General features: G+C 37.8%; 1 protein-coding gene across 2 annotated transcripts; it reads right to left on the bottom strand.

Annotated features, from left to right (window-relative positions):
- Positions 1-1,436: 1,436 nt before the first annotated feature.
- admb (adrenomedullin b) lies at positions 1,437-4,832 on the bottom strand. 2 transcript variants are annotated; one of them, XR_003984935.1, is made up of 5 exons: positions 4,692-4,832; positions 4,234-4,349; positions 3,336-3,470; positions 2,552-2,913; positions 1,437-2,317 (listed from the first exon to the last, which is right to left on the bottom strand). XR_003984935.1 is itself a non-coding variant. In XM_030426403.1 (4 exons), exons 2-4 carry the CDS (start codon positions 4,335-4,337, stop codon positions 2,628-2,630), a joined length of 525 nt encoding a protein of 174 aa, XP_030282263.1. In that variant the 5' UTR covers positions 4,338-4,349; positions 4,692-4,832; the 3' UTR covers positions 1,437-2,627. The 2 variants fall into 2 exon arrangements, 1 of the variants encoding a protein (XP_030282263.1); XM_030426403.1 differs by having other exon boundaries at positions 1,437-2,913.
- Between the last annotated feature and the right edge of the window lie 8,668 nt (positions 4,833-13,500).

Raw genomic sequence — 13,500 nt, 5'->3', positions numbered from 1 at the left:
ATACAGATATTTGATAGTTTAAAAACAAAAACATTTTGATATATTGGCTAATTGTATTAATATAGGTGTTTATTCTAATTTGTTTATCAAACATTTAATTTGCCAGAAATACTCCCATTGAGATTCATGATCTTTTTTACAAGCAACAGAAAAAGTTCACACAAAAGAACAAGCAGCTCACTTAAAACAAACAACATAAAATCATTTTTGAGTCTCCCACCCCGAGTTTGGAACGAGACTCAAAAATCAACTTCTCTTCCAAATAGCATCTTTAAACAAGCAAAATATTATACAAACCTTCCAACTGAACAGTTTATGTGCCAGTGCTCTCTGTTGGACAAACTATAAAATGGAGAGAGATTCTGAATTACCTGTAACCTTAGCATTTCTGTACTAGTTTCTTATTACTGGTACACTTAAGCCAACAGATTAGCAACAAGGTAGGATGGGTTTATGTGGTCGGTTTATTAGGCTGCATCTAATTATAAATGGAAGATGCCAGGAATTTCTGAGGGCTCCTATTTTCTCACTTGACAGAAAGAACTAATTGTTGATGACTGATGAGATATTGCTGCATTAAATTGTACCTTGTATATGTATATATGTATATGTTGAATTGCTCAGTGGGCCCAAATACTTCTGAAGAGAGCTTCATTCAATTTGTTTGAGTCACAGTGCAGGACTTAATTAAAAAAGTGACATTGAAATTGCATTTTGGAGGGGTCTTCTGAGAGAAAAGTATCACAGAAAACTACATTTTATTTCAAACACAAACAACTGCTTACATTTATTGTTGCTCCTTATTTGAAAAAAAAACATGAAAAAGAGTAACTGATTTAAGTAAGGAAGTCTTTCTTTAGTTTTTTTTTAATATAACAAACATTTGCCAGTCTTAAACCATTGATTTTATAATCTACTTCATCTTATCTACTTATCATAATGGGGGAGATGTTGATGTTTTAATGAAAACAACCAGATTTATGGTGAAATTGTTTGTACCAGTGTGACCACTCTGCACAATGTTTGGTGGAGGTCAAATTCCATTGTGATTAATATCTCTATTTAATCCTCATTTGAGTGTTCCTGGTTTAAAAATGTGCATACTGCCTCTTTCCCTTCATTCATCAAAACTTGGTGTGTCTTTGCCAAAAGATAGGCCTCATTCATTTTAGTGAAATGTTGAAATATTTAGGAACATGTCGACCCTGGAAAAAATTATTTCAGAATACGTGCGGTTGACAAATCTCATACTATTTTTAGAATGGAATGTGCACTATTGGTTCACACATTATGAACTTAATGAAACAAACACATACCATTATAACCTGATGAGGCACATACAGTGTACTGTTTGTCTTATGAGCCTCCATACATTCGCACACGCATGCACAAGCAGATTTGTTATTAGGACACCAAATAACGTCAAAGTTGCTTCAAGTTCTTTTTATTCTTGCATTAATTCATTTAATTCAAAAACAATGTCAAGTAATTTCAGCTGAATTATGAATAAGATTTATTACATTCAAATGAAGAAGCAGATAAAGGCTTTTAAGATTAAACATTTGGCATAACAGGAAGTGCTTTCTTGAAGCTACATTTCATTTTTGAAACAACTTGGCCTGTACTTGTTACATGTCTCCTCACGTAAAGCTAGATGGCAGCACAACACTTTTATGAGCACATCCGTCCTGCTACTTCATACCAAAAATATGCTCTCCATCACTTTCCGTAACTCCTGCAAAAAACTGTATGACTGCTTTGCAGTTAAGTTGCCATGTGTGATTTTCACCGTCCAATAAATGTCTGCACCAAATCTAATAATGTGATATTTTTTTCTGATCAGGCATAATCACCACAATAAAGTCTTAGCAATTGATAGAACACATTACTCTGACATAGGAGACTTAATTAACATCAATAATACACAACAAGATAATTACTTGCACTGTTAAGATACATATACTTCATTGAAGTTGAAAAGACATGTTTTATATGTATTTTTGTTGTATAAAAATATACTTGTGTTATATGCTTAAATATAAGGTAGCTTTATATATCCGTATATACAAGCTGATAGTTACATATTTTGAACTATCTTAATATTGTATAAATTGCACTTCACAAGCAGTTCATTACATTCGGTTCACTTGTGAAAGGATCAGGCTTGTCCCAGTTTTGGGGTTCCAGTAATGTCAATTTCTTGGAGGAAAAAAAATCCTCCTCCATCGCAGCCTCAGTTCCTTGTCAGTTCACGGGTATGTCAGAGAAGATCTTCAGGGATTGTCTTCTATATCAGCTGCCAAACTGTCTTTGGAAGCTGAAGAAGAAACACACATTCTTGACAAGTCGCTCAGGCCTGACGTGAATTCATCTATAAATCATACACTTGTTCAGACAAACTGAAACCTGCGCCTAAGCATGCACAAACAGTATCTGTTATTAGAATCTTGCTTTCATCCAGAGTGACCTGAGCAAGTCTTCCTCTGAAGGACGGTACAGATGTAGCAGTCGTTCTTGCTGCATATCTAGTTGTAAATCTGTGGAATCAAACCTCTGAGGGGACTTATCTTCTTCTGCGGTGAGCAAATAACCCAACAAGGATCCTCCTTTGCCTTTCCATTCCTGCCTTAAGCCACTGTGCCTGGGCATTTGTGACTGCAGAGTTGCTGACCAGCTTCAGTGCTCCGTCTTTGTCTTCCTGTCCGGAGCACAAGTTGAATGACATCCTGGAGTGAGCGGCGTCGGCGTCCGTAGCCTTTTGAACTAATTTTGATCTCAGGGGCATTGGTCTCTGTGTTCCTATTGTTATACTTGCTCAGTCGGTGCAGCAGGTCCTGGTATGCACATGTGACCAGGGCACAGCCAGATGATTTGGATGATGTTGACCTTTTGGCTCTGATATTTAGTCCAAAGCTGGGAAAGGAGAAGAAATATTTTATGCTCTATTTTTGTTTTTTCTAGGGTTGTCAAATTTGACCTGGCAACAAATAGATCCAAAGTGTCATCAAGATTTAACTGAATTCTTGTTAATGTTTCAGTTAACTAGAGAATAGATCATTCACAGCCCTCATTTAGCCATCCTCTCAAAAATATCTGTCTCTTCTCTTATGGTGGACATTTCAGTTGGGAGTTTCAGATGGCATCTGTGGCTCCTTTAAACACTCAATAAACTGCAGTGCTGGTGGGGTGTCATGGTTGCCCAATGTTTAAGAGGTGCGACATGTTCGGACTTTTGTTGCCTTTCCAACCCTTATCTCAATCCCTATGTTCCCCATCTATCTCCACACTGTCAGCCATCAAAAGAAGGAAAAATGCTTTTGAGTGCAGCTTGTTACCTTGACAGAGGTGCGACAATTTTTTCATTCCCATCCTGGTGTTGTCCGACAGGGATGTCAGGGTGCTGCTCATTGGCTGTCACTAAGCTGTTGCTCAGGTCTTTCTTCATACGGCTCTGCATCCATACTCTAAACCTGCCACAAAGGACAGTAAAGAGGTCTTAATAGCAGAAACAGAAACTAATTTACTCAGACAAATTGTGGGGTACACACATAAAGTATGACGCAGAATCACACTTTCTAAATATGCAATGAATTCATAGCTCAAGAAGTTTCAATAATTGTCTTGGATCGTGTAGCATTATCATGAAGGAAGGCTGATCTTTACTTGTTTTGTTTTATTGTATAGTTTTATTGGATTCTTGACTTGCAAAAATGACCTTATTGATATCGGCCAGGCCAACTCAAAGCCCGATATCAGGTTATTAAAGCTGTGTTGGTATAATTATGTAGGTGTATGTTGGTTACAAATTGCAGCACTAAAATGCCAAAGACATGTTTGAGAGCATTTAGAATAGTTTGTCCTGGAGAGAACACTGACATCAAGTTTGTTTTCAGTGTTTGTCACTATTCTGTAGTGATGAAGTTGGGGCTCCTTATCAAACATGGTTTCCAAGATTTTAGGCATTGGCTGATATCGTGATCAGATTTTTTATATTTTCAAATATCTACCAGCATCTGTCACAGAAACCCGGTATCTGTCAAGCTATGGCAAAACTGTCATCTTCTGACTTTACTGTATTATTTTCTTAATTTCTTCTCTTTTACTAACAGACATTACTTGATATAAATATCTCCTATGTTATTGAGAGCTTTAGTGCTGAGGGACAGAAAAATGAAGCTTTTTCTTTAGAATGAACACAATGTTCTCACAGTGCTTGTTGATCAGGCAGCTCACCTTTTTTTCAGGCCGGTGTTGAGATCCTCTGTGGCACCTTTCACCAGTGGCAGGACAGTGGTGAAAACACAGCAGCAGATGACAGTTTGCAGGGCTAATCTCATTTTGGCTGGCAGCTGTCAGTGGTAAAGATAAAACAATTACATTGAGGAAATTGGCTCTGAACTGCTGCCACAACAACATCTAATAGGTAATTCAGTTGCTTTTATAGCAGGATGGTTGAGAACAGTTGTCAATTTAAAATCATTGTTAATGGGTTTGTAGGGTGGGATTTTAAAGAAACATCCAGTCATCAGTACACACACATACAAATTTAAATTATTAGCCAACTTGTAGTCCTCCAAATTCCAATCCCAAATTTGACAGGACATAAATTGACATTCTTGAATGCCTGTAGAATCCTAAAGCCAACTTGTAAAACATAATCGTAATGTAAAATTGTGCAAAAAGTCACTTACCTCAGGCTCTAGCTTGTACTGTGATGTAGAGAATTTATGATGCACATCCAAATATGTTGTATACTATTTACCAAGAGTCGCAGTGTTGTTTCGAATGCTGTAAAGAGTTTACCATGAGTTGAAGTCTGAAGTTTTACACTCCTAACATGAGAGGCTTTATAGAGGGAGGGAGGGAGCTGTACCTGAATGCCAGACCCAGTGGGAGGGACTGTGGGACAGTTCACGTCAACCCATCCACCCCACATGTAGACAGTCAAACCAAAAACATGCAGATAGAGATTATAATTGAGTCAGCAATCCCAAAAATGGCGTGACTAGTGCTTATTTGTTTGTGTGAATCTCATTTCCAATTTAATACACACAAAGAATTCCTGTTCTTTCAGAAATGTTGAAAGAATTGGTTTTGTGCATTTCATGTTTTTTTCTAAATTGCCCTAAAACATGTTTCCCCTCTCTCCAAGGTTTATTTCTGGCTGTGCAAATGGAACACTTATGTGCACCAAGTCTATTTACATATTTTTGTCTCACTTTTTTCATGTTTGTCTCGAACGTAGTGTTTTGTGTTGTCAGTAGGTCCATTTATTCTAGAGGACATGTGCTTTTGGATTACTCTGTTTCAGTGTGAGTTAGCCATCTGTGATTTTAAATCACTGCTAAAGGCTAAGTATATTTAAATTAGGACTGTGTTGTTACAGCAACTGCATGCACTGCAAAAATTAAGGGTAGGAACATGGGCTTTAACCTGAACTTGTCAACCTCCAGATGACCAGTTTAAGCATTTCGAGTGCTACTTACACCCTCTGGTAGTAACTTCTAAGTGTTCTGAACAAGGGCACTGGGTTCTGCATGTGTGAGGATTAACACTGTTTAAGGTCTTCTTAGTTGGCTTCAGACTAATGAGAGCTATTTCAAAAGTGTATATTGCTCCCAAACATATCAAGAGTTTAAAAATTCATTTTTAAGACGCAATGCTTTAGTTGGCCCCAAAGTTAATCTCAAGATTCAAGTGTCATCTCATGTCTGCCAGGCACATGTAGGTTGAACTGATAAATGGACATGTTGTTTTTAAGATATGCAATGCAATGTCAGAAAATGGTTAGAAACTCTGACCACAAAATTGCTAACCAGCAGTCCAAAAGTCAACAGATATGGATTTGAGAATCTAAAACCATCAGATATTTAGTATTCGCTTGAAAATTACTTTAGTGATAATCAATGAGGAAATGAATTGCTGACAATTCTGATGTCAGTTTGAGAGCACCCTCAAAAGTATTTTGGGAAAACTTCCAGTATCACACCCAAAACCCTTTGGCTACCTATTTGTGGTTATCATAAGAAGAATTTAATAACTATGATGAGATCTTGTTCAGTTTAAGAGTATACTTAAGAGTAAGTATATTTTTTTGGCAGAACAGCTTGAAGACATGACAGGAAACAGGCTGAGAGAGAGAGGCCGGGACTCGAACCCAGAGCCGCTGCAGCGAGGATAAAGCCTCTGTACATGGGACGCCTGCTCTACACACTGAGCTAAACAGCACCCCACATTGGAGGCTTTTTTTAACAAGCAAGGAAATCTTGCTGTCAAAAATCACAATGCCGAATTAACTAGCTCTTGAATTGCTAAGCTTTTTTAATGGCCAGTTGCTTTAGTGGTGATGCCCAGTTGCCAGCAGTCGAGGATTGAGCTGATCTAATGTAATCAATTCACTTAATGGGGTTTTCACTTAACACTCTTTTACACACTCCCTCTCTATCTACTTTGCTTGTATGAAATTGTGGTTGGACAGGGAATTACCACAGGAAACACCTGTACCTCCTACTGGCTTCCTGGTATTCAAATTGTATATTTGGGCATCTTGAATGTAGTTTCGACTGAACACTTAAGTCACTTTTGAGCGTCAAAGGCTTTTGTCGCTTGAGTCACTTTTTTCAGCTCTCAGTCTCTATTGGACTGCAAGGACTCATATTCAAAACACTTATGTTTTGTATCAGCTAATCATTAAATCCAATAATAGATGAACCAACTCACGGTTGCACAGACTGAATAGCTTTAACATTAGCTAAGAAAAGGTTTAAAAATTGAGGATGATTTAAATATTTTGATCAAGTCTCATATCAGGACAGATTGTTTTGAATCAGCTGAATAGATTTATTCCACACAGTAGAATTTATTATGATTGTTTGAAGTGCATGGTGATTTAAAATATCTGTAACGTATCACGGCAATACCCACAATAATACGCCTCTATTTTGTCTTGTCGGGGGACAAAAACCTGTTTATTATTTTTTGCAGGTTATTTTTTGCCATGTAAACCTAATACGGCTTTAAATCACTTTTGTCTTTGCAAGTTTTTTGATACGAGGGACAACAATATAGATATAACAAATATCAAAGCGGGGGTCATGGTGTGCCACGTATATGTATTAAGGGCAACTGTACATGTTTGAGCAATTTGGAGTAGATGGCAAATTGTATGTGGAAGTTATAATGAGTAGATGGTTTTATGGCGAAGCATCAAAGTGGACCGCGCCACAGCTTTTGGTAAGTTTTGTCCACAGATGCTACATGCAAAGTTTGTTGCAAGAGGGTGAAATGGCCTAGGAGGAGGAGGTTTATAATTTTTTCACAGAGCCTTAGTGGCTCATGGGGAAGTAGTCACCTGGGTTCCATGTCATTCAGACAGACCAATGTGGAGATATTCAACACTTCGTGTTTTGAGCAAAATGTACAGGAAGTTGCTATCTAATAACTTGAGTATTGTTTGGAACATCAAAATTCTTTTAATAACTTTTAGTCAGGAGGGTCCACACATGCTGTGTGCAAAGTTCGGTGCATATCGGTGAAATCGCCTGGGAGGAGTTCGAAAAAGTAGGTTTGCGACATTTCGCGAATTTGCGGGAGGAAAAAAAAACGGCGAAATGGGCGTGGCCTATACCATGAGATTCATGGGATTTTGAATTTGTGACAAAGTATATGTGAGTTACAAGCCAAAATGCACTTCTCTTGATTCTAGCACCACCCAGTGGTGGAAATTGAGGACGACAATACATTCTGAAATTTTTCGGCAGGTGTGATGTATATTCCAAGTTTGGTGAGTTTAGGGGTATGTTCAGGCAGTGAAAAATGCAATCATTTGGGACGGAAAAAATGGTCACACGAAAAACAATATATATAACAGGTCAAGACCTGCTCGGGTCCTAATTAAAGTGCTGCATGACCTGCTGTCAGTCATTGAAAATGATTTCCCCATGTTGGCAGTACACCTTGATGCATACAGCTATACAACTACAACTACATGACAATCTGTATGTACATGTACATATTTTCCCTGGGACCTGACCGAATGCACAGAATAACAGGTGTGACAGCCCACTAACAAATCACCTGAATTTACAGAACCCTTATGAATTAGCACAGATACCATCCTGGACTGTTGATAAACTGATTGACAGTTGGCAGATTTAAAGTAATACTGGACGTTCTCAGTTTGTGCAGCATCTTTTGCCAGCAACTTGTGTTGACCTGCATACAGCTGATGCAATCCCAGCTCACAGCACAACCACTACCACCCTCACAATCATCATCCTCATCATGTCCGTAGGCAAAATTTCTCAGTGCCGGCATCAGGTCTGTTTTGATATGACTTTAAAAAAACCACTGACACATTCGGTTTGATTGCTCTAAAGAAGCACATGAGTCATATGGTTGGATACCTTGATTAGATACACACAGTACTGTCATGGCAACAACACAGTTGCTTCACAGGCCAGAAAGGGTGTAACAGTGATCTGTGTTTTAACATGATCCATTCCAGTTGTAAATTTTAGTTGCCCTGCATGGCGCACCTCATGCTGCAGAATATCATTTTCCAAAACAAAGTGTCCTCATGATCAAAATCTATCACACCACTGTTTGATAAATGTTCATTGTATCCGTATCAGTAGGCCAACATCCTTTCCCCCCTTGAATTGTTGCTGCAAGAATACCTTTTAAATTTCGTCTACAAGAAATCGTGACGGTGAGGTGTTAAGTTGGGGAAAGGATGAAGCTGTGATTGATTTCCACAGTCAGGGGTCAGTAGAACACAATGTGAGCTCAACTTTGGCAGGCCCCCATTATGTGATATTATTGGATATTCAGTGTCTATTTATAGTGCCACATTTCATATTGTGAGTTTATTACTACTGAGATTAAAAAAAAAAGAAAAAAGGAAAAGGCAGGGATTGCAGGGATTTTATCAATTCTACTCATCTGGTATATACTATCATGGTGCTCTTTGTGGGTCAGAAGGAAAATACTCCTTTCAAATGCACTGAGTGATATGCATTTGTTTAAATGTGAGGTGTAAACATTACTTCTAGTTCCTTTTCAAACAATGGAAAATCACAGTATGTACAGTATGTGTTGTTTTTCTGTGGAAGAATACAGGATCAGATATCTAACAGGTGGAAAATGTCTGTTTGCCTGAGGGAAAGACTATAGTCCACGTATTCCTGACGGATACGTTTAGAGAGATATAAGAAAATGATATGAACTTCAGCTGTTTTGTCAGAGTTTTCCAGGCATGGGCGATGTCTGTATTTTCAGATTATGTCATCCTGGTTCTATTCGATTGCCAATTACCAATTTGATCATTCTGTGGTGAAGTTTACCATTGGTGGAAAATAAGTCCCTTCGCGCTTCGCGTCGGGGTCCGGTTCATCCTGTCGTGACCTATTTTCCCGATAGTGACTGCCGCTCTATACATTATCTCTTACATAACTAACACACAATAAGCATGTTCCTATAAACTACTTTCCCTTTACCTTTAAGCAAAAGTTTAAACTTAGACAAATCAACTAATCTAAAAGTGAGAAAAAAATTCTTAAATGTTTAACAAAAGTATATGTAATGTGTTGCAGGAGCTGTTTGAAACTGTTCATTCAATTCAAATCAAATTCTTATAAATCACAAAAACAGATATATATCTGTGCCAATATCGGCTGATAATATTAGTCAACTAACATATCGGTTGAGCTCAAGCTATAAGTCCACCAGTGGAGTGCAGAACCTCTCTGCTACAGGGATGTTAGCTCCAGGGAGGGCCATTGTGGTAAAGGACTGGACTTTGTTATTTTCTTACCATAGATTTCAAATTTTTTAAATGTTTTTCAGTGTTTTGCTTAACTGCTCTTTGTCTGCCACTGCTAATTGCTGTTCCACTCTATTAACCGTGTGAAGGCATAAAAAGTATTCACAAAACAGGCCTACTTAATGTTTGTCTCACAAAGGCAATGATTTAGTCAATAAATAAAAGTAAGGATTGCAACTGGGAATGTTTTTTTGAAGGTGAATTACAAGATTACTCATGCCTGTGTGTGCTGTCCAGGTGGTGCACTGTTCTTTCAGTTCTGACGTTTTTGTCCTGTTTTAGTAACTTTTTCTAAATCAATTTGGGACTTTTGTAAATATCTCTTCATCGTAGTATACAAATTGAGATTCTTATGTGAATCAATTTTGTTCACCCACCCCTATAAATATTGCTGTTCCGGGCCAGTGAGAGCCTGGCTTATTACTGTGCATTTCAGATTTACACCATGTGGGACTTTTGAGTCCAGAGAACTTTGCCATGGGAATTCTAGCACATAAACTCAGAAAGCAATGTCTCAACAGTTGTCCTGAGAGACTAGTTCATCAGAGCCAAATGAGGCAGGGCAGAACCTTTTGTCAGAATATAAAGTAAACCTTGTGTCAAGTGATGGATATTTGGAGAGTACAGCTTTCTGCCAGTATTGTTGTGATTCATTATTAAGTTCATCATTCCATCCATGACCCTCTAGAACATGAAAATATCTGTTTTTGTAATGTTAAGGGTGGTAGGAAATAACCACATTTTCTTGAGTCTTGTTTACTTTATTACTGTGACGTTAATGTAACTTAGCTACTTCAGTGTTGAAACAATGATGGCACATAGCAGATCTGTGCTGTCCACAGTGGCAGGGTGATTGCATAGACCGATGACCAATCATGCAACAAAGTTGAGGCTCTTTATTTGTCAGGCTACCAATAGTGCATCAACGCACAAACACAAAATCAGTGACTATCTGTCACAAGAATGGTGTTCATCCCTCCAGTTCAGGGCTGTTCTGGAGGTTTTTGCTGGCTCAAACCTTACTAAATGCACCGCTACTTATTCTAAAGAGCTGAAAACACATGCAAAAAGTGGGTAAATCATCTATGAACTATATTAATAATATGGCTTATGTAGAACAGACGCTTTGCCTTTCAAAGTTGATATTACACAGAACTTTGACATCATATCCAGGAGATAATATCAGTAAAACAGAGTAAAAAAAATTACTTTTAATTATGCTGTGCGACTGCACCATAAAGCTAACTGCCCAGTTATTCAGTCATCAGTTATTGCAGGTTAAACATGACTTGACTGTTTTTGTTACTTGGCAATGCACTGTATCAGCATGTATGAGCACGTGACACAAACAGAACATTATTCGGTAACGTGAATGCTGTAGCTCTACTGTAAAATGACAGTCTTCTTTATGACCTTTCAGACTAGTGAAAACTTGTCTTGTAGCATCATTCAATCACTGTGTTGTGCTTTTGTGGCTGACTAACCTTCAAACACAATGGACCTATCACGGAAAACACCCTTACTGGAACATATTTCATCACCTCACTCACACCTGAATCATGAAACACCAATGCACTCTTTTTCTTGTATGTGATACTGTTTTCGATCTAAACTCAAATTGATACACACCGTTAGGCATACTGTATGTATGTACACACACACACAAACACACACGAGTGAATACTTTCAACAGGAAATTGATGCAACTTATATAATGACTAGACAGACTTTATAACTGTTAGTCCTCAGCATTACTCCATCACGCTGTGCCAAAGATTAAATGGATGTAAAACCATTCATTTTGGTTTATCTGTTTCATGAGAGCAATTACTGAATTAGATTGGTATGTGACTTAGCTACTTTAAAGCTACTCTAAATTTTTATCGAAGGATAAATCTGTTTTATTATCCTTCACCACAAACTGAGCTGTGGTAAAGATGAGTGTCCAGATGCCAAACTGCCACATAAACAGCAGAGTGCCTGCTCTTCGCAAAAACTAGACTCAAAGGTTAATGTCTTTTACCTCACTTGAGTGTTTGGTGTACCGTAGATGTCATGTTGAATCGTCTTTGAACCTCTGATATGTTGTAAATCTCACCCAGATGGCATACAATGTGCACATTTATAAAATGATGCGTGAAAGCTGAAACTGTTAAATTTTTTATAACTCTAAGATCATTTAAGACTAAAATGATTTGCCAGTAGCGCTGTTGTAGCACAGTTTTCCATTATTAAGCTGTTAAAAATGTGAGTGAGTAGCGTGTCAGAATATCAGCGGGGATGGGGGAGATACTTTGTTCCAAAACAAACCAGAAAGTGGCTTTTGAAGGCCAGATATCTCAACAGCGTTAAGCCGCAGATGTTAGTTAATCTGATATTCTGTAACAGGTTTAAAAGCACAGTCAATATTTTCCTAAACAGCGGGGTCTATGTGTTGAAATGGTGCTCCTCCTCCGTGTTTCATGAATTACACTGATATCAACACAAATGACAAATAGTTATGATTTCAGAGGTTTGTACTGTACCCATAGTTTCATACCTTTTGACTTAATCATACTCCAGATGTTGGCTAGCTTCAGAGATGTCACATGGTAGTGAAACATTTCTCAGAAGTCTCAGAGTTTTACCATTATTGTTGCGTTTAATGAGTCTCTGATAATCAAATGTTTCATTTGTCCTTATTTTTAAGAGGTTACCAAGAAATGAATTTAATTACCCAGCTGGTGAAGTGTTAAAAAGAATCCAGCCAAGAAGGGCTTACAGCCAAGCAAGCAACTGTGTGAGGCTTCACTAAATGCTAACATCACCATGCTCACAATGGAAGTGTTAGCACATAATTTTTGGCATGTTCACCATCCTACCTTAGTGTTAGCATGCCGATATTTGTCAGTTGGCACTAAACACAAATAACAGATGAGGCTGATGTGAATGTTATTAGTTTTGCAAGTATTGTTTCATAAACCAATATGAATGTTCGACAGATTAACCTGACTTAACTTGATGGTGGTGCTGAATGGAAGGTCAGGGATGATGATGGCATTTCATCCTCTGGGGAGCAAGACCACCTATACCAAAATTAAGAACAAGTCATCCAGTATCTCTCCAAATATGATATTTCACTAAATAAGGATTTGACCAGAAGATGGTGGTGGAACAAAAGGTAAAAATCACAAAAGTTGTCAGAATCTATCTACTTAGATATTTGTAGTCAGTTAGTTACATCAATCCAAGATTTGTTGAGATATTTTACCAGAAACCAAAAAGGTCAGCCTCATGGTGGTGCTACTGGTAAGTCATAAGATCTCCAAAATCAGAATCATTCATTCTCTGGAGATCATGAAGGTCTGACACAATTTCATAGTTGAACAGTTGTTGAGATATTGCTATTCAGACATTTGCATCATTATTTCAACAAGGTCATTCTAGGTCTGTAAATAATAATGATTTTCTTTAGCCATTATTTGACAATCATTTCAACTCAGAATCTTGATTATTTATTTAAATATTTATTAGCTTTTTATTTAATTATTTATTCCTCTTAAATAAAAAGTAGGGTGTGGACTCAAGACCTCCGCCAACCAAGCCGGCTATTTCTGTGTTTAGCTCCCAGCTAACTATAATGGGGTTAGAATAATTTAATCATGTGGCTCTTCTAGCCCTACCAAATTTTAAAGGAC

Source organism: Sparus aurata, chromosome 8, assembly GCF_900880675.1.
Source record: "Sparus aurata chromosome 8, fSpaAur1.1, whole genome shotgun sequence".
NCBI lineage: Eukaryota > Metazoa > Chordata > Actinopteri > Spariformes > Sparidae > Sparus > Sparus aurata.
Note: the sequence above shows the minus strand (reverse complement) of the source record. Positions and strands in the feature narration are given on the sequence as shown.

Excerpts from the sequence above, each read along its gene's own strand:
- admb (XM_030426403.1), bottom strand. The coding sequence starts at position 4,337 with ATGAGATTAGCCCTGCAAACTGTCATCTGCTGCTGTGTTTTCACCACT. Across the intron at positions 3,471-4,233 it reads AACACCGGCCTGAAAAAAAG|GTTTAGAGTATGGATGCAGA; the intron begins GTGAGCTGCCTG and ends CCTTTGTGGCAG. Across the intron at positions 2,914-3,335 it reads ATTGTCGCACCTCTGTCAAG|CTTTGGACTAAATATCAGAG; the intron begins GTAACAAGCTGC and ends CTCCTTTCCCAG.